This window comes from Abramis brama (genome assembly GCF_963993115.1).
Source record: "Abramis brama genome assembly, chromosome: 11".
NCBI classification, from domain to species: Eukaryota; Metazoa; Chordata; class Actinopteri; order Cypriniformes; family Leuciscidae; genus Abramis; species Abramis brama.
In genome coordinates this window covers 36138384-36159376 of record NC_139973.1, presented here as the reverse complement: position 1 = coordinate 36159376, position 20993 = coordinate 36138384, and the positions used below count along the sequence as shown (strand labels likewise).

Below are 20993 nucleotides of genomic sequence, written 5' to 3'. Positions count from 1 at the left end.
ATTTTTACAGAAGAGCATATTTTCATATGTAAAGCCAGTAAGCCACAGTTCAGTTTCGGGTCAAAACGGACCCGGACGCAAAAGGTGTAACAATTTAGTTTAAATGGCTTTATCTGTTAAATTTTTTGCTAAAATTATTTTTTATACTATAGACACACGGATCTCAATATGTCGGCCCCCATGAGGCAACCTGTGCCATGTAAAATCCTGTCTATGTGTAAAATAAACAAATATCTATGTGAGTGTGCATAATTTATTAATATGTACATGATTATGTACATTAAACTGATTATGACGTGAAGCATCCAGGGATATGAAAGTTCTTTATTAAATCGGTATTAGTTTTACATTCATGTGTAAACACCACTGGTATGAGGCAGACGGAAGATAAGAGGAGAGAAATTTGACCATGCTACCTACCTAACCAGATGGAGACAATTTACAAAAAAAACAAGCCATTTTTCAATCTGTCAACAGTACCCAGTTCACAACACTCATTTTAACAGGTCGATACATTGGCATGTGCAAAAAACATGATGCTTAATGTCTACATCATCAGATAATGACCTTGATAATGGGCACTTTGTGACATAACAAGCTTGATAATCATTTGGATAAATGCAGGCCTTCCTAATGGCTATCACATGGCAGAGACAACTTGAATATTCCTAATTGGTAATTACATATTCACATATATGAAAAGGGTATTGTTGGAACATGGCAACCTTTATAGAACCACAGGTACACAGCAACATTAATGCAAGGATGCAAGGTACTTTCAGAGGAATGTTTTACAATAAATTTACAAAAGATGATCAAAGTGCTACAGATCAAATTGAAGGACTGGGTCAAAAAAACAATGCTTCACATATTAGACTGGGTTATTTCCAAGTGTAATACACAGTTTAGCTTTGTCTTGACAAATCAGACTTCTCATAAATCACAAATTCACTCCAGCAAAACTACTGCGATATTGTCTATTTAGATAATCATTTTCAGATTTCAACCCAAATGTCTAAAGATTTGGTTACACAGTAGGCACATTCAATATTTGGCAGAGACTGGCTTTAAATATTTTGACTAAAAATGTCAAATATTGATTTTTTGGCTCCCTGCTGTGTAAACAGAGTCCCAAATAAAATTGATCACACTTAACTATAACTAAAACATTTTTTTTACCAGTTTGCATTAATTTTATTCAAATATACACTACACTGCTCAAAAGTTTGGGGCCAGTTACAGTAAAAATAAAAAAAATTAAAAAAAATTAAAAAAAAATAATAATTAATGATTTTATTCAGCAAGAATTACATTTTAAAATATATTAAAATAGAAAAGTTATGTAAAATTGTAATAACATTTCACAATATTACTATATTTTGATCAATTTAATAAAAAAGAGAGCATAAGAGACTTCTTTCAAAATATTAAAATCTCACTGACCCCAAACTTTTGAATGGTATAGTGTATATATATTGTCCTAATGACAATGGGATTATTTAGCTATTTCGTCATTGCATATTTGTTACAAACATCGTAGGTCATTGTGTCATTTTGCTCATCATATTAGTTTCCGTGCCTTAATGTGAGAAATATTCCACATGTGCATCTCCACATGAAGTTATGAAAAAAAAAAAAAAAAAAACTCTATGCATCCTAGAAAAACTTGTGATGGAAAATTCTCTACTGAGGTAAAAGTTGTCAGACATATGTTTTCTTCAGTACATTACATTGCTGTTCCTAATCAAAATACGGGCCAACTGGTCAATTTGGGCTTAATTTTGAACCCTGTGTGTAAGGAGTTTGGCTAAACACTTAACAATACACAGCATGAAGACAGTTTTGAGTAAATCGCATCTTATGTCTATCACATTTCACTTCCTGTTCAACAGTCATGTGCTAAGTGTCTTCCTAGGCACATCTACAGAACTTCCGATCATAAAGACAAACATTGATAATATAATTAGAGTGCTTCTATTATGCTTTTTTGGATATTACCTTTCACTCAGTGTGTATTATAGCTGTGTGTGAATGTACAAGGTCTGCAGTTTCAAAGATCAAAGTGCACGATAAATTGAGTTATTGTCTACCAAAAGAAAGAACCGATTCCATTGTTACTGTCCGTATCACTGTATACAAGTGCTGAAGAAACGATGGAGCTGAAATTCCGATATGGTAATAGGCGTTTGGTTTCTGACCAATCACAACAGACTGAGCCATCTGACCAATCAGAGAAGAGTAGGTGTGATGGATTTTTTAATTAATCATAACTAACATTTGTTTTTCTTGCAGGAACAACAATCATATGTTTTTGAATGATGTGTGTCCCCTTTCAGAAAACTTGTGACTTTGTGTGTGTGTGAAAATAACAAATATGGGAAATGAAACTAGATGGATGACTAGGTTTGAAACCTTGTGATTTCAAAAGTAATCACAAGAACTGAATTTGCTCCTACCTAGTAACAGAAGGGTTTGTCTATGAAGAACCAATCAAATTGTAGGGAAATTATGTAATGTTTCATGTCATTTTCGCCCATACCCCTATTTTATAAAATCTGTTGTATCTGTGCTTGGGAGTCGACTGGAGCCACCCCAGGTAAATGTATTTATTAAGTGTCGACTGTAGACGCAGGTATTTAGGTTCCAGGTACGTAGTTAGGTTTAGGGAAAAATCTACCACATAGGCTAACGGAAAGAAGGGGTTTAGACAGACCAGATCCTTTTTTTTTTTGACCATGGATGCATGTAAATCTATTTTAGGAGACCTCCATAACAAAATTAGGAACTTTTGAAATAGCATAATAGGGGCACTTTAATGCTTGTGTACAGTAATTCTGACCACAGGGTGTGACAGTTGATTGATATTTCAAAATATTTTCTTTAATTATTGAAAATACGTCCATGGATATATAGTATTTCTGAAGCAAACTTTAAAATGCAGTGTCATATAGGAAGTTTTACAGCATACCTCACATTATTCACATAAAAGTCCTCATGACCTGGCCTTTGAAAACCAGTGCAGGATCTCTGTGTAAACTGCTGGGAGTTATTCAGTTTTGATGGGCAGTGTTCTGCTCTTTGCTCCTCTCCTGCAGGCCGAGATCTCGTTCTGCGACCTCTGAATATGCTGATACTTCCGCAGCCTGGTTGCCAGCTGGACCTTGTGAGCCAGGACTAACACTGTTCTCAGCCATGAGTGGACTGGTCAAACCCAGACTGCTCAGAGCATCCAACGTGCCATCAGGGTCCACCATGATATCAATCACTAGTGATTTCAAATTCAAGAAAATTACATTTATTGAGTTATTCTGATATATAGTCATTCACTAATGCAACTAAAGACAATAAATCATTCAGTCAATTAACAAACAGACAATTAACCCTTGGATTTTATACTCCTGGGACCATGCAGAATAGAGACTCTATAGAGGACATTGATTTTAATTGAATTTCTCTGAAACTGTAAATATCATACATTTTGAGAGCCATTGTATTTTGAAGAATATCTGTAGTTACTACATCTATATGTATAAAAACACTATGAAATGGTTTAAAATGGTCAAAACCTTTGGTAATGATGCCTAATAAAGCTGCTCTAAAGGCTAGAATAAACTGCATGACTTTCAAAAAATCTGAACAGATTTTAAAACAATAGGCATCATACACTTAAAGACTTTGTAAATGGTTACAGAGAAAAACTGGGCATCATACACTAAAAAAAAAACGAAGATCACACACTACCAAACTTCTAAGAAAACACTCTAATAATAATCTAACTTAAAAAAAAAATAATAATAATAATTCCACACCATAGTAATGTTAAGTTACATACTGTACAAAAACATATTTTAAAATAACAATAAATAGCAAAAGAAAATTCTGTTGGGTCTCAGGAGGATATTGCAAGGCAGACATTAAAAGTATGGACAAGACAAGAACACATCAGTTCTGCTTACCTAGCAACTGTCGTTCCACTCTTTTCAGATTCTGGAGTATGGAGGAAATCTCCTGAGGATGATCAAATTAAAAAGTCTGAATAGAAAACCATCATAAGCTGCCAGGTCTTAGTCAAACATTTACAGCAAACTGAACAGAGAATTCTGATGCTTTATGTGAACTGTTATGACTTTCTATTTACTTATATAATGTAGCTGTAGCTGTAGCTTTTCATTTCAGATTCATAACACTGATATGGTTGAGGGTAAACACATTATGTAGATATTATAGCAGTGCAAACTAAGAGCCTCACAGCTTCTTCATTTCAGAAGTTCCAAGAGTTCATTTCAGGCCAGCCTGCATTATAGAGTTAGATTTACTGCCCTGTCACTGAGCAGAGGTGGTATACGCCACTGAGCGGTGACAAACCATGAGTCAAAAGCTCAGTCTAATTAAACTGAGAGATCTTCTGCTGAGGCGCCTGTGATGTATGAACTCTGAAATCTACCAAAACATCCCCGTTAAAACAATATATATACTGTGCTGTAGTAGACTTTACCAAATACTTGTATTGTGCTTGACAATAAAAGATCTTGACCAAAAATGTATGCACCTCTTGATGGAAATTATGTACCAATTCATGTGTGAAAATGATTCTTCATGCTCCCTCCCAACTATTCCTTCACAATTTGAGCCTGATGAATCTTGACATTGTCATCCTGGAATATGGTCTTCCTACATGGTTGTTTAAGAAATCAATTAGGCTACACATCAATTAGGGTTAGAGGAACTGTTGCCAAACATATAAGAAACATATTAAACTTTTTTTTTTGCCAGGCAGTGGCATTATTTATATAATGCATTAAAGGGTTAGTTCACCCAAAAATGAAAATTCTGTCAGTAATTACTCACCCTCATGTTGTTCCAACCCCGTAAGACCTTCGTTCATCTTCGGAACACAAATTTAAGATATTTTTGATTAAATCTGAGAGCTGGATCACTCCTCCATAGGCTTCTAAGACATTATAACTTGCTGGCCCAGAAAATGTATTAAAGACATCGTTAATATAGTCCAAGTGACTACAGTGGCTCAATCTTAAGTTTATAAAGCGACGAGAATACTTTTTGTACTTTTTTATAAACTTAAGATTGAGCCACTGTAGTCACTTATATATATTAACGATGTCTTTAATATATTAACGACTATATTAACGATGTCTTTAATACATTTTCTGGGCCAGTAAGTTATAGTGTCTTAGAAGCCTATGGAGGAGTGAGCCAGCTCTCAGATTTAATATATCTTAATGTGTGTTCCGAAGATGAACGAAGGTCTTACGGGGTTGGAACAACAGGGTGAGTAATTACTGACAGAATTTTCATTTTTGGGTGAACTAACCCTTTAATTAATAGAAAATACTAAAATGACTGAATAAAAAAAAAAATATATATATATATATATATATTAGTAATTATTATTATTAATAATAAATAATAATATTATAATTATTATTTGACCTTGTGAGTTTGATGATCAATGTTTTCGGACAATTGATTAAAAACACTCCCTTCTCACCTGATTAGAGGTCTTGAGGAGAGGCACCTCATTCTCTGCCCGCAGTTTGCTTTCAATCTCCTCCCACTTTCGGTCCTTGTCTTTGAATAAAATCCTGCATGAACAGTAATAATTCAAAATGTGGCCTTCCAAAAGACCTTTCAGAACTAAAACTATGAATGTTTTACATAATAAAAGCCTCTCAAATTACAGTCAGAGATGCACAATGATCATTCTCATAAATATTTCCTGAAGACAATTGTAACAAACATGACATAAAATGTAAAAAAAAAAATTAAAAATGTTTTAAATTTGACATCATATTTATAACACAATAACTGATTTAAATGATTAATGTTACTAAATGAGCATGTTCAATTCAAAGGCTTTATAAAAACTAAAGCTTTACATTTTTTTTGAGGAGCAGTGTACCTGATTTTGTTGGCTGTCTTTTCCATGGCCTGTTTGATTTTTGCTGAGAGCTGGGAGACTGATGCCAACAGCAAACTGTCCAGCACACCCTGTGAATGCAGAATGAGCATATGCTGTCACTGTAAGAAATAAGATGGATTCGTGTCAAGATATTTTGTTATTAAAAAAAAAAACCTTGTGGACCCTCTTGTGGAATATAAGTAACAGTATAAATTGGAACTTCTAGTAATATATGTATAAATATATATACCTCATCTCTGCTCCAGGTCCTACGGCGGATGGCACGGGGATCTTGACCGCTGATAGCACCGCGAGGTCTTAGTTCCACACCTCTGCTACTGATCTCTGGAGCACTGCCTAGAACATCCTCAAACACACGTTCCTCAACCTGAGAGACGTACAAAGATTATAGCTTGCATCACTGATTACACAATGCAGTAATATTGTTATTTTCTACATTGAAAATCTTCCAGAATATATCCAAAAATGTAGTATTTAAAAATTGTTTTAAAGCACTACTGGGAAAGCATGTCCAAATACATTCATTATTATACATTCTCACAATAACAACTTTGAATCATAATCTCTTAAACGATCAATGCCCGCAGATTTAATTAACTACTGAAGTAATTCCGGGAACAATGCACAGTGTGCAAAACCAAAGTTCTTAACAGACTTGTCGAGATGTATTGATATAAATCTCTACAGGCATCAAAGAATTGAATGTTCCATATAAATATAGAAAGTGCCCATTGCTCTGGTAATGATGTAGTTGTCTTCTCACTGAAGTCGCTGGAGCGGAGGAAGGACTAACAGAGTCAATCTCGCCAGCAACGTCGTGGATCTCACGTGCTAACATGGCCAGATCCTTAGCCAGGTCTTGACTGATTCTGGGACAATCAAAAGAAGACAAAGTATGATTCATGATCTAAATCAACAGTTTACTAGATCAACAATTATTTGTATTATTAGTAAAAGTACATTTTACATATTATACATAAGTGGCTGATAAGACTTTTGAAGGTGTAAGCAGTGGTGGGCAGTAGCATCACTAAATATGAAGAAATTATTTATGGCAATTAAGAGGAGAACAGGATCGAGAAAGGACCTGCAGTGCTGCTGCACCACAAGTCGGAGCGCTGGCAACAAGAAATCGGTTGGTGTTGTTCCAACACACTAATGTTCAAAGGTAGGCAGTCAGTAAGATTTTTTTTGAAGAAGAAATTAATAGCAAGGAGGCATCAAATTGATCAAAAGTTACAGCAAAGATATTTAAATAGTTAAAAACGATATCTATTTCAAATAAATGCAGTACTTTTGAACTTTATATTCATCAAAACTTGATCACTCATTGTTATCACAAAACTATAAAGCTGCATAACCGTTTTGATCATTAATAATAAGAAATTATATTTGAACACCAAATCAGCATATTAGAATGATTTCTAAAGGATCATGTGACACTGAAGACAGAAAATTCAACTTTGCCATCACAAAAATGACATTTTAAAGTAAATTCAAATGGAAAACAGTTGTTTTAAATTATATTATATTGTGTATAATATTTCAAAGAACTACTGTTTTTACAGTATTACTGACCAAATAAAGGCAGCCTTGGTGAGCATAAGCATTCTTTAAACATTTTAAAATGCCCCTATTATGCTTTTTCAAATATTACCTTTCATGCAGCGTAATATAGATGTCTGTGAATGTAAACGGTCTGCAAAGTTGTAAAAGTCGAAAGTGCACGATAAAGTTATTGTCTCTCAAAAGAAAGAATCAACTCTGCACAGCCTAAACGAGTCATCAGGAATTCCAGTCTCATTTCCGTCACCATGACCTGCATACGTCATACGTATTTTTGTTTTTCTTGGATACATGTAAACCTGTTGTAGGAGACCTCCTAAACAAAATTAGGAACCTTTAACATAGCATAATAGGGGCACTTTAAAAAATCGTACCTATCCAAAAACTTTTGAATGATACACTCTTAAAAAAAAAAGGTTCCAAAATGGTGTTTTCTCAGCGATGCCATAGAACCTTTCAGTAAAGAGTTCTTAAAAGAACCATTTTTTTCTCAGTGTGAAGAACATTTGAATTATCTAAAGAACCTTTTTCCACTATAAACGTTAATGCAATGGAAAGATTCAGTGGATGTTAGTTTCTTCATGTAACCATCAATGACAATAAAGAACCTTTATTTTAAGAGTGTAGAGTATATGTCTTATTGTACATTGTGTGAATACACAGGTACATCCTATAAATACTCTTTTAAATAGATTTTTTATGCTGCGCTGCTATTAAGTGTTTTGGCCTGACAGTATGAAGTAAGGTAATGTCACATTGTTATTAATTATTACCTCAACAAACATCCATAAACAACAGATACCAATATAATATTTAATACCTATGTATGAAGTTGCTTCAATTTAGTAAACTACTTTTTCCATGCTTGTATAGTAACTAGTTCTAAAAGCTAGCTTCATCTTAGCTTAGCAAATCTGTGTGGTTTGTAGCTTAGTTTGCTAAACTTTTTGAGTAGCTTGCCCAACACTGGGCACTATTTATTACCTGGCAATCTCCTCACTGTGGGCAGTCCAGTCTCTCATGTAATCATCCTGCTCTCTGCTGGACTGGTGTCGTAGCATGGAGATGCCTCCAGGGCTAGGTGTTGCAGGGGCTGAACCCCCTAGCTGGGTAACCCGCGGAGCCAATGGACGGGGGCGAGAATGCTGAGTGGGGTGACGGTTGGAGCCATACTCATCCTCTGAGGTTGAAGCATATTCGATAGGTACCCGGCGCCACCTTCCACCAGCTATAAGGAAAAAGAGTGTTTTAATTGGAACATTTTCAGCCAATTATTATTTCTAGTATATTTTCCTCAAAGGTCTGACCTGCAGGTGTACTTTGAACATAGGGAGCACCAGGACAGTTATCAGGCAGTTTGGAAGCGCTGTTAGCTCTCGCTCTGGGGACGCCCACAGAGGATGAGGCTGTTGTAGAGCGGAGCCCGAGCCGCAGAGCACTCTCCGGGGCAGGGCGTGGGATGAAGCCCCTGATCTTGCCTGATGTAGCCTCCGAGTCACTTCGAGCTGAAGGTGAGCACACTCTCGGCCTTCGTGGTTGAGCAAGTGCTTCAATTCTGGAGAGGGTCCTTCGTCCAGCCGAAGGTCTCGATGCAGAACTGGCGGTAGAGGCCTCTGAAGCAACGGACATACGATCGACATCAGCGAGATCAGTGTCAGGAGCTTCACCCAGTCGTGCACGGCGAAGAAGGGAAGACCGTGTGGGTCTGGGCCGGGGAAGGGTGGTTGGTTTAGAGGTGGCTGGTGCAGGAGCTACAGTTGTCTTAGCTCCTTTGGCCTTGCCACTTGTTGGCTCTCCCTTAGAGCTGATATTTTGACCCCGGCCCTGAGGTCGTTTTACCAAAGTAGCGTCCTGGGTAAGCGAAGAGCTCAAGTCATCATCTGTCAGGTCAAGAGATGTCCAAGCCCTGGAACCAGCTGAGCCAGAGGGATGGGCTTTGCCTTTCCTTTCTGTGGCGCTGGTGTTCTTATTGACTGTTTCACGACCTGGACCTCCAGCTGAACGTTTCCTCTGGGCTGTTTTACGCATTCCTTCTCCCCCAGCCTGGCTGACTGTGCTTGTCGTATCAATGTCAGATTCAGGTGAGACAGACCCCTCCAGGGAGTAGCTCGGTGGATCTGCAAGGTCAGATAAAGTGGTTTCCAGAAAAGCAGCCACAGCCTCTGAGTCTTTTAGCATGGTGGCAGCATCAATGCTCTCATTGATGACAGCCATTTCCCTGTGCTGGGTTGAGGCACCAGGCCCATCGATGCAAGGTATGAGCTCTAAGGGAACATTGGCACTCGGCCGTTCCACTGTAAAGCTCTCTTGCCTCAGTAGCGGCTTCCCTGTCTTCTCTCGGTCCTCATCACCTTTCTTTCGTCTCCCATCTTCTTGTTTCTTCTCAATCTGTCTAGTGTGAGCTCCCTGTTGCTTAACTTTATTCTGGTTTCTGGGTGGAGTTGGCTTGTTCACTTTGGAACGATCTACATCCATGATAGCTGAGGACATTCCTGAAACTCTTTGTCCAGTTTTAGAGATTCTATTGAGCTGATCTACTTTCTCCTGAAGTTCTAGATCCTGTTTCTCTGTTGAAGGAACTGTTCGCCTGAATTCGTTCCGTGTGCCCCCGGGAGCCAGTGGATCCATAGCAGAGTCCTCAGAAGGGAGGTGCGGGAGAGTCCTTCTCTTACGTTCAGACGCATTGATATTAACTGTTGAAACAAAAGAAAATCTGTAAAAACTGAATCGTAATACATAACCAAAGAATTTTTCGAGATGTTTGATGTCCTTGAACCTTTTTCATCTGTGGAAAGCACGGTGGGTTCGGCCCCAGATCCCTCAGGATCGGTCCGTATATGACTTGCAGCTAGACTAGCCCACTGTGAGACCCACCTTGGACCACCAACTACAACCAAGTCATCTGGCAGCACCTTTTAAAGAGGAAAATGGACAGTCAATTTATTTATTTATTTAAATCAGAAAAAAAAAAGATTAGGAAACTTGAAAAAGAATCTTTGTGGTTGCAAGAAATCTATATAGTGTCTTTTGAAACTGATATAAATTTTCTTTACTGAATATCTTCAAGGATACTAAAATGTCTTCAGAAAAGTGTGGCAAATATTACTGATATACCTCTGCACCAACATAACCAGTTTGTCTGGTTTCCATGGATCCAGATCTTGGACAGATAGTTCCTCTATCTTTCTGGTGTTTTGGAAAACGCAGTTTAGTCAGGGCTTGGTTGTCCTCCACCCCAAAAACCTAAAACGTAACACATTTCCACCATCATTGCGTATCAGTATCTGGTTTTGACATCTTCAACCATACAAGAAAACATAATTTCTATGCTTCTGCAGGTCTACCTTATCAATCATACGCCTGGCCTCTTCCTCCTCGGCATTGCCATTTTCCAGTTCAATGGTGTATGTCCCTCTGTCACTTTGGTCATCTACATGTCCCCTACTTGGAGTCTCTTGAGACCCAGTGCTTTGCTCTCTGGGCACGTTGGCTTTCTGTGGGGAAGAACTGTTAGTTGTTTTGCCAACTTCACCTCCTACTGGTGCCATCTTTTTAGCTACAGATGATGGTTTGTGCTGGAAGAGATCTTCCCTCCCACAGAAAAGGCCTTCTGTCTTCAGCACGCCCTGCCTTCCTCTGTAACGATCCTGCAGGAATGCCCTCCGGCTACTAAGCTGCTCTCCCAGTGCATTCTCTGAGTCACTTTGTGTGCCATCCTCATGTTTACTGCCTGAAAAAGAGGGGGCGAAACATAAAGATGGATGGTGCAAAACACATGACCAGTTAATTGAGACTGCAGCCAGTCAGCATTTCATAATTTAAGGGTCAAAGACATGCCACAAAACTTTTGATGTGGTGAAACTTTGATACTCTGATATTTATGAATTAGCAATTAGCCTACTATTTACCTTGATAAATATTTTTTTAAAAATCAAGGTATAACTATTATATATAATATAATAACATAATATATATGTATTCAATGTGTAACACAATGCATTGCAGTGCAGCATAAAACAATAAAGCCATCAGTAACTCCTTCACCTTACCTCTAAGGCTCCTCAGCTGAACTGGCACATCACTCTTCACGCTGTCTCCATCATCCTCAGCAACAGATTCAGAGCGGGCAAGGGGTAGCTCATTCTGTGCCAGCCAGTCCGCCACCTTTACCTCCGCTGCCACCATGGCAGCCTGCAAGGCACTCAGCTCCTCCCCTGCCCCTCTTTTCGGCCACTGTCGGTGGTCTGGGGCACCCTTTGAGGCTCGCTCTTTGCCCTTCCCTGAAGCCGTCGTGTCAAACTCAATAGTGAAGGAGGCATGTCCATGTACTCCACCCTCCGACGCAGGGATTGTGGAAGCTGACGCAACTGCCTCTAAGCTGGTAGGGAGGCTTTCTCCTGTGTCACCCACAACTGGAGGAGTCTCCTTACAGGGGATCTCAAAGTAGCTTGGTTCCTGGGTCCCCAAATTCTGTGTTGGGATTCCTGGCCCCACCTGCTGCTTTGTTACTGTGTCCTTACCGCCTGCATTAACACATAACATGAGCGGGTGGCATTCATGAAGTCAGTTATTAACACGACAACAATGTATCTTACCTGCTTCACATTTAGCTTGCTTATGCTCAGAGGCCTTTACATCGTGCTTCAAAGAATTTTCATCATCTGCGTCCCCGTCACCCCACCAAGATGGCTGTCCATAAAGAGGGGTTCCTCTGTGGAGCATAGCTATGTCTCCTGCTGAAAGTTTGAGATACTTCAAGTTTGGTAAGCAACCTGTAACTCTTGTAAATTCACAAATCCCCCATCTTCTACTCACCTGACCCCTTCTCTTCTGGCTTTGGTGCTGGTTCTGAAGGTCTAACCTCAGCATCTTTTCCTCCCTCTGCTCCTTTGACCTCTGGACTTTTGGTGGTTTCCCCTGATGGTGAAGGCTTCTTGGTTAGCTGAAGCTGACTGGTGAACTTTTCGTGCTGTCCGTGAAGATGAATGTAGAAGGACATGACAGAATACTAGATATGTAGTCCTATATGTCTGACTGATATTGATCACAAACTGATTACCTACCATTCAAAGGTTTGGGGTCAGTAAGATTTTTTTATGTTTTTGAAAGAAGTCTTGTTGCACTTTATTTTACAGTATGTGTACTTACGTGCACTTACAGTGTGCTTACCTAAGAAAATGCAGGGTAATTTAAGGTAACTACAGGGGTTAAGGTTAGGTTTAGGGGTGGGTGCAGGGTTAGTAGGCTACCTAGCTATTACCCAATTATTGTAATTACTGTAATAAGTTCATCTTTTGTACATGGAGAACAGGACTGTAAAATAAAGTGCTACCGAAGTATCTTATGCTCACCAAGACTGCATTTATTTTATCAAAAATACGGAAAAGTGTGATTTAGTGAAATATAATACAATTTAAAATAAATGTTTATCTGTAATGGCAAAGCTGAATTTTCAACAGCCATTACTTCAGTATCACAGTCTTCAGTGTCATCGTTCAGAAATAATTCTAATATACTGATATATTGCCCAAGAAACCTCTTATTATTATTATCATCAATGTTCTCAACAGTTGTGCTGCTAAATATTTTTTGTGGAAACTGCTATACATTTTTCCCCAGGATTCTTTGATGAATAGAACGTTCAGAAGCATTTATTTGAAATAGAAATCTTTGTAACATTATAAATATCTTCACTGTCACATTTGATCAATATAAAGCATCCTTGCTGAAATAAAGTATTGCTTTCTTTCAAAAAACAAATCTTATCGACTTTTGAATGATTGTGTATTACTGCGTTACCTTCAGCGCTTCCTCTGGAACATGTAACTCTGCACGCACTACAGTAAATAGGTTGGTATGTAAGATGGGTTAAGGAGGAAACAATACATAGAAATGCAAATACATACTTGGTCCAATTGTAATTACATAGTACATACTTAGGTATTTAAAATTTTAAATGTAGAAAAATTGTTATATTGTGATTGTACAAACTAACTAAAGTGGAACAAATCAATCCAAACCATCAAATTGTAATTTATTTTGTGCTAAAAGGATATCATAGCCAAACCGTAGCTTGTCATCCATTTTCAAAGTTATATATTGCTGTTCCTGTATACGTACATCATTAACGAATGTCTACAGGAGAGGAAAGGAGGTCAGCTGTCATCATATGCTTTTCATCATACTAGTGAGGACAAAATTATTATATCTACTGTATTATAAACTGCCGCATTTCTCACCCCATTTAGGCTGCCCAGGTCTTTAACTTTATGTTCATCTGTGGCTTCTTCATAATTGATGACGGCGTGCTGTTTGTCTACACTTCGAGACTGCAATAAAGAGAAGTGAATGGATTATGGGAATAAAGAATATGCTTTACTGTAGATTTTTGGATGTTTGGTTCTAGGTGAAGGTGGGCTGGAGGAAATTATCTTTGAATTCTTATTCTTATCTGAAATATTCTGCATGGCACTCCACACAAATAGAGTACAAAATATGGCCAGAAACTCTTTAATGCAATCTTCTTCTTTTTTTCTTTTTTTTCAGTATATGGTGAGTAAAAGGAGTTACCAAAATTTTGAAATATACTTAAAAAAATAGCTTTTTTCACATTCTAGAAAAAAAGAACATCAAAAATAAATAAAATGTCTAAAATACAGGGTACAATAAAATACATTCCCATAACTTAAAGAAAAATGATTTTGGCAACAAGGTTGAGTGGGTGAGCGTGACAGACATTTGATAGACATTTACTGTAATTACAGTTTGCCTACTTTTCATGGTATGTTAACTTTTATGTTAGACAATCTAACATATCTAAAAGCTCTTAACACAACACACTAAGTGTAACTAAGTTGTCTAAAGTACCATATAGGCCTGCAATGTGCACAGTTATGGATCCAGGGAGAACTGACTGTACACTTGAAGGGACAATAGAGTTTTCCTGCTTGTGTATCAGAGTAACAGTGATCGAGTTACCTGTAGCATAAGCTCACAGTCATCCCGTCCCACAAAGATCATTTCCCGGGGAAGGCGGTGCCTTGTTCCCCCACCACTCACTAAGAACCAGGATGTCAAACTCATCTTGACTTAAGCAGGCCTCCTCTTTTCTTCCTGATCTCTCTCTAGGTCATTCTGTTGAAAGGTCAGAGAAGAGCTGTTGCAAACAATGACTGATAAATAAATTAGACAAGCTCAACTCAATTTGTATTAGGTGAATATAGAGGATATAAAGTAATGTATCTACTGTATACTAAATGACCAACACGATTTAATATCAACAAACAAATACATACAGTATTGATAGGAGTCTATTCTCGACAATATAACAATGGAGCTAGATAGCTTGACATGAGAAATACTTTCCATAATATGTGACCCTGGATCACAAAACCAGTCACAAGTAGCACGGGTATATTTGTGGCAATAGCCAACAATTCATTGTATGGGTCAAAATTATCGATTTTTCTTTTATGCCAAAAATCAAGAGGATATTAAGTAAAGATCATGTTCCATGAAGATATTTTGTACATTTCCTACCATAAAGATATAAAACATTTATTTTTGTGAGTGAATGCAGCACAATCGCAAACATAAATGAACAACTTTAAAGGCGATTTTCTCAATGTTTCGATAGATTTTCAAATAGTCGTATCTTGTCCTATCATAACAAACCATACATCAATGGAAAGTTTATTTATTCAGCTTTAAGATGATGTATCAATCTCAATTTAAAAAATTGACCCATGTGACTGGTTTTGTGCTCCAGGGTCACATATAAGTTTGTATTATTTCAAGTGCAGTCCATGTGGCTAAATATACCCGGTGGAAGCGAATTCCTCCATTCCTAATGAAATTGGATAATTTATTGCTCAGCACCAGACAAGCAGCTGACTCCTCTAACTTAAACAATGGGCCTTTTTTCCCTTTAAAAAGGATGAAATCAGGGTCTCTTCTTTAAGACTTTGAACTAAACTAAAATAAGTGATGCTGAACTGGATGTATACTAACGACAAAGTGCTTAGAAACAACCAGCAGACAGTAACGGGACGTGTCAATGGCATCTCTTGGGGTGGGGCATCGATTTGTAGTGATGTCCTGAGTTCTTTTGATCCAGTGCTTTTCAGTAAATCGTTTGAACCAGTTTATCAAATTGGACTAATTCTTTTGACATTTCGAGTCTCAAGTCAGCAATGATACACAAGCCACTTAATCAGTATACTCAAATGTGTCCATCACTTCATCTCGAAATGAAATAAAATGATCCTAAAACCCACAATCTCTGTTTTTACACAACAACCAAGATGTCAGGATTACGTGATGACGTAAACAGAACTGATAAACTGTGTTTTGAGCTGGTTCACTAAAACTACCCTGGTGGGAGAAAAAATGCTAAGTATACTTGCAGCCAGTCTAATTTAGTATACTTCAAGTGTGTTAATGATTAGTTAACTTGAAGTGTGCTATTTTGATAGTGATACAGATAATTTTGTCCTAAGTATATTTTAGTTGTTATTAAATTGTAGTAAAGCATAACTTTAAGTGTATTTAGTGTACTTTTGTGTACTAAATTGGACCAACTTCAAGTATACTTAGTATACTTTAAGTATATGCCTGTGTAGGGACTAATTACATGCTTGATTAGTGATATTAAAGTGTACTTTATTTGTGTTACAAGTACATTACAAATTCATTATGAGTGTCTTCGAAACATACAAGCAATATACCATAAGTGTGTATATTTAAAATATTTATTTTTGGTGTTTTAGTAGCTAGACAGGAATTGTCTTTATTTTTTGGGCGTTTTAGATTTATTTATGGCGTTTCAGTAGCTAGACAGGAAGTGAGGTGGGAGAGAGAGAGAGAGAGAGAGGGGGGACGGGATCGGGATAAGGTCCACGAGCCGGTACTCGAACTCTGGTCTCCCGAAGCACAACAGCACTACATGTCAACGCACTGTACATGCCATAAACAAGTGTATTCTACAAAGTGCACACTTTGTCTTCAATAACAAATGCACATTAATAGACAAATAATACTTAGCTATACTTTGTACAAAATACTATTGCATTATATAATGTATTTTGAAAGTATACTTTCAATGCATTGTTACAATGATCATTCCAGCACACAGTTAAAATATACCTACAATTGTTTTTTTTTAATAAAGTGCAAATAAATACACTTTTAAAAAATAAACAGAATTTTCACTTCAAGTATATTTTTCTCAAATATATTTTTATACGAATATACGAAACATAAAATGGCATCACCATGTTTTTGTACCTGGGAGCACTAAGAATCATTCATAGCCTATGTAATAAATTAAAGGAGCCGTATGTAAGATTGTGGCCAAAACTGGTAGTGCAATCACTTTCAAATTACTGTAGAGCGGTGTATCCCCTCCCCCTCCCCCCTGACTCGAGGTTGCCAGATAGGCTGCAGGATCCAGCACGAACGTTTGTAGCTGCAGCTGTGGTAACTAGAGCAGAGCTGGCAACCCGGATGCTGAAACACTACTGACTTTGTGATTGGTAGATAGGTGGAGGGTGGCACTTCAGGCCAAAACACAACATGACAACATCAACATAAGTTGAGGGCTGCAACTTCACTTTTTAAATGACAATATCCTGGCCGGACTACTGTTGTCAGTGATATAAGTATTTGAAATTAACATGATTTCTTAATGTCTAGTGACATATCAGGGCCATTTTATGATTAATTGAAATACATTTCTTACATACAGCTCCTTTAACTTATAGATCAGAGTGAAGGAACATTTAATTTTTGGGATGGGATCTGTACTTGCAACAGAATTTGAATTCAACTTCCTGTTGGATGAGGCCATTTCAGTTCACATTCCAATTCATGATTCAAAAGGGAGCCAGTTCAATTCTGAATTTGGACCAACCCTGGGACAGTGGAAAGTGATATGACCCAAGACTGTGTATAGCAAACCACAAGAGGTGAGATGAATATAAGGGATCCTGTCAAGAACATGATGCATCAGAAAAATTAGACCAATTATCTACTCTTCATGCCAGTAAAATCCATCTGCCTATTCCCGCGTTGCTGTACTTGGAGAAATTCCATTTTCATTTCTGTAAAGCAAAACAATTTCTAATTTCTATAATGCGATAAAAAAAGAAGCTTAATTATCATGAAGAATCAAAAGCTTTATACGCTTCATTTTAGGTAATCGTAGCGTGTTTTTTTTTTTAAGATATTGAGCTGAAATATTAAATCACCTTATAATGCATACATGCATCCTCATCCAGAGAAGCGCATCATTTGCGTGTGTGTGTGCGGAGCATCAGTTTCCGCCTCTGCCTTCAAGCATTTGGCCTTGTTCTGGACCGGTTTTGACAGATCTGATGTTTATTCTAAGAGACAGTCGCTCACTAAATACACCCAGTGAATATTTGAATACATGGTTATTAAATAGCCTACGTAATGTTGCGCATTTATTTATATAACACTCGCGAGGAGAGGTAGCCTACAAATCGACGCATGCATAGGCCTACATATTTTTAAATAAAACTGCTACTGTTTTCATCACGTATCGGACGCCGTTAGAGATCTCCAGTCTGTAATAGGCCGGATCGGTCGTCTCTAGAGCTCATGACAGCCAATTACTCCTTTCCATCAAACGAAATCTTTGCTCTTAAAATTAAAAAAAAGGATTTGTTCATGGAAAATGTGATTAGTATATAAAACACAGCGCAACGCTTACCTTGTAAATCCCAATATATTTATTCCATAAATGACATCCGTCTGCTCCAGTGCGCGGAGAAGCGCTGCTCTGCCCTTCCCAGCCTGAGGTGCAGTTGCGCGTCTTGACGCACGATGGCGCTGCGGTGTCAAGAAACAACAAGATGACAAGCGCTCCCTGTGGTCAGCGTATATGATTTTTAACTTATGTTTGTGCTTGCTTGTGCACATGCGCTTGCCAATATTCAGATATGATAAATTAATTATGGAAGGAAATATAAGCAACTTTTTATTTAAAAAAAACTTCCAAATATATAACATAGAAGCTATGGAGACTTGAATAAAAATGACATCAAAAGAAAATACTTATAATCAAATAAATAATAATATTATAAATCGTAATAAACCCCCAACAATTCTAAAGTCTTATGGTATTCTTACTCTCACTAAATGTCAAAGGTCTGTAAAACAACGCAACTTAATCTATAAATGTATATATATGTTTCTTTGGTTTTAAGATTTAAATATGTACTAATAGTTTATTCTGATTCCTGTCAACTATTCGCCACTGATAAAATAGACAAGGAATGAATTGCCTGTGTGTTTGGCCACTGAACACTAGATGGCGAAATTGTACATCACAGTCGAGATGATTCTCCCACAACATGATCTGTTAATAACGTAGGCCTGTGTGTGTGTGTGTGTGTGTGTGTGTGTGTGTGTGTGTGTGTGTGTGTGTGTGTGTGTGTGTGTGTGTGTGTGTGTGTGTGTGTGTGTGTGTGTGTGGCCTGGTAAAAATTGTATCACATAAAATGGATACAAAATTAGATGTATTTATTTCATCATCAATATTTTATTATATTTCATTCATTTTAATTCAATGGATTTGAACTGATGTGATTTTTGTAAATTACATTTTGTTTTATATTTGAAGTTGATTTATTTGCTATAATATTATGTTCTAAACTGATGATTCACTGTTAAAAGTAACCCAACAGTTTAGTTAACTATTTATTTTTATTTATGGCATTATTTTAATAAATACAGATACAAATACAGATTGTTTATTTGTAGAAATTACCCTACAATTTTTCAAAATGACCGAATATTTTTGGAAAAACAGCCCAATATGTGTAGCCCTTTACTGTATGATACATAGGCCTATATATATATAGACAGTCATGTATATATATATACATGTATATATATATACAGTGTAATGAAGTAATTATATATATATATATATATATATATATAATTACTTCATTACACTGTTAGACATTTCAATGGTTTTTTACAGTAACTTACTTATAGTAACTTGCCAGTAAGTTACTGTAATTAAGATTTACAGTACCAGTATCGTATTTCAGTTTTACAGTAACTACATGGTACTGTAATTGTGTAATACAGTACATTACTGTAAAAACCAAGCTAATCAGTACACTACTGTAATTATTTTTATTTGTACTAAATATAAATAAGATTTCATAATTTTGATATAGAATTAATTTTATTTTTTATCCTACATAAGTACTACTGACGTACAAATCAATTAGACAAAATTATTACAAAATACCATTTTTTTAATTTAAAACATTTCATATATATCACAAAATAAACAGCCAATGCTGGAAATTATGAGTTTATTTTTACACATTAATGGGTGAGTTTAGGGACAATGTTTTTTTTGTACACTGGTGGCCAAAGGAAGTAAGTGTCTTAATGTTTCGAAGTCTCTTTGATGCTCAAGAAACATTTCTCATTATTATCAATGTCTGACTGTCTACTCCTCCATCTTTTCCATAGCATAGGAGTAAAAGTCATCATCAAAATAATCTTTAAAAAGCCAACACAATGTTTTTGTCCACCTTTGCGAATAAATGAACTTCTCCAAAGATTGGTTCCTGTTCAGAACTTGACTGACAACATCAGAATGTTCCCTGGTCTGTATGCGTGTCCACAAACACAAATGCCCTCAGTCCTTCAGAGGAGAGAGAGAGAGAGAGAGAGAGAGAGAGAGAGAGAGAGAGAGAGAGAGAGAGAGAGAGAGAGAGAGAGAGAGAGAGAGAGAGAGAGAGAGAGAGAGAGAGAGAGAGAGGGGAGAACATTACATATTAGTGTCAAATTATTTTTAACCTCCTTTTTTTACATTTTTATTATTGTATTATTTACTATTGTTTTATTATTTATTATTATTTTTTACTATAACTTAAGAATATACATTTGTAAACAGCTTTTTGTCAATAGGATATTCAAACATTTCAGCTGAACTAAATTACATTATGCCAGATTAAATTTTAATACTTACATATCTTAACTTCTGTCCAAAAATGCTGAGATCCATAGAGAGAAAGACTGAAATCGATAGGCCTCTTACAAGATGTGCCTATGTGAAGAGTAAAAAGAAAAGCAGCCAACAAGTGTCCAGCATATGTGGGAACTTCTTCAAGACACGTTGATACCGAGAGTTTGCAAAACAGTGCGAAAAGATTTAATTTGTCGATTATTAATCTAAACAAAAATGTGAACAGAAAAATGCACACTTTTTTTGAGATGTGCTTAAATTACTCACATAAACACATGTGATGTAGCAGGCTATTATTAATTAAAATGTGTACTGTTTATTATTATTTCATTATGCTATAAATGAAAAAAAAAAAAAAAAAAAAAAAAAACCTTGGCATTTTATTTGAAGAAAACCTTTGAATAAAGAAAGGGTCATTTTGACCCCCATTATGCATTTTTTTTTTTTTTTCTGGCTCTGGCTCTGGCTCTG

The 20993-nt window shown here is 36.7% G+C and overlaps 1 protein-coding gene across 5 annotated transcripts; it reads right to left on the bottom strand.

Moving 5' to 3' along the window:
- Window positions 1–308: 308 nt before the first annotated feature.
- Window positions 309–18323, bottom strand: cep170ab (centrosomal protein 170Ab). Of its 5 annotated transcripts, none has more exons than XM_084128504.1 (19): window positions 18240–18323; window positions 14486–14641; window positions 13747–13836; window positions 13564–13642; window positions 13307–13365; window positions 12323–12476; window positions 12103–12243; window positions 11557–12030; window positions 10852–11237; window positions 10622–10750; window positions 10284–10419; window positions 8815–10200; window positions 8492–8735; window positions 6705–6810; window positions 6171–6308; window positions 5921–6009; window positions 5510–5603; window positions 3957–4008; window positions 309–3265 (listed from the first exon to the last, which is right to left on the bottom strand). In XM_084128504.1, the coding sequence occupies exons 2-19, from the start codon at window positions 14588–14590 to the stop codon at window positions 3051–3053; spliced, it is 4077 nt and encodes a 1358-aa protein (XP_083984630.1). In that variant the 5' UTR covers window positions 14591–14641; window positions 18240–18323; the 3' UTR covers window positions 309–3050. The 5 variants fall into 5 exon arrangements, with proteins under 5 accessions (XP_083984630.1, XP_083984631.1, XP_083984633.1 ...); XM_084128505.1 differs by having other exon boundaries at window positions 12103–12240; XM_084128507.1 differs by lacking the exon at window positions 309–3265 and having other exon boundaries at window positions 3275–4671.
- Between the last annotated feature and the right edge of the window lie 2670 nt (window positions 18324–20993).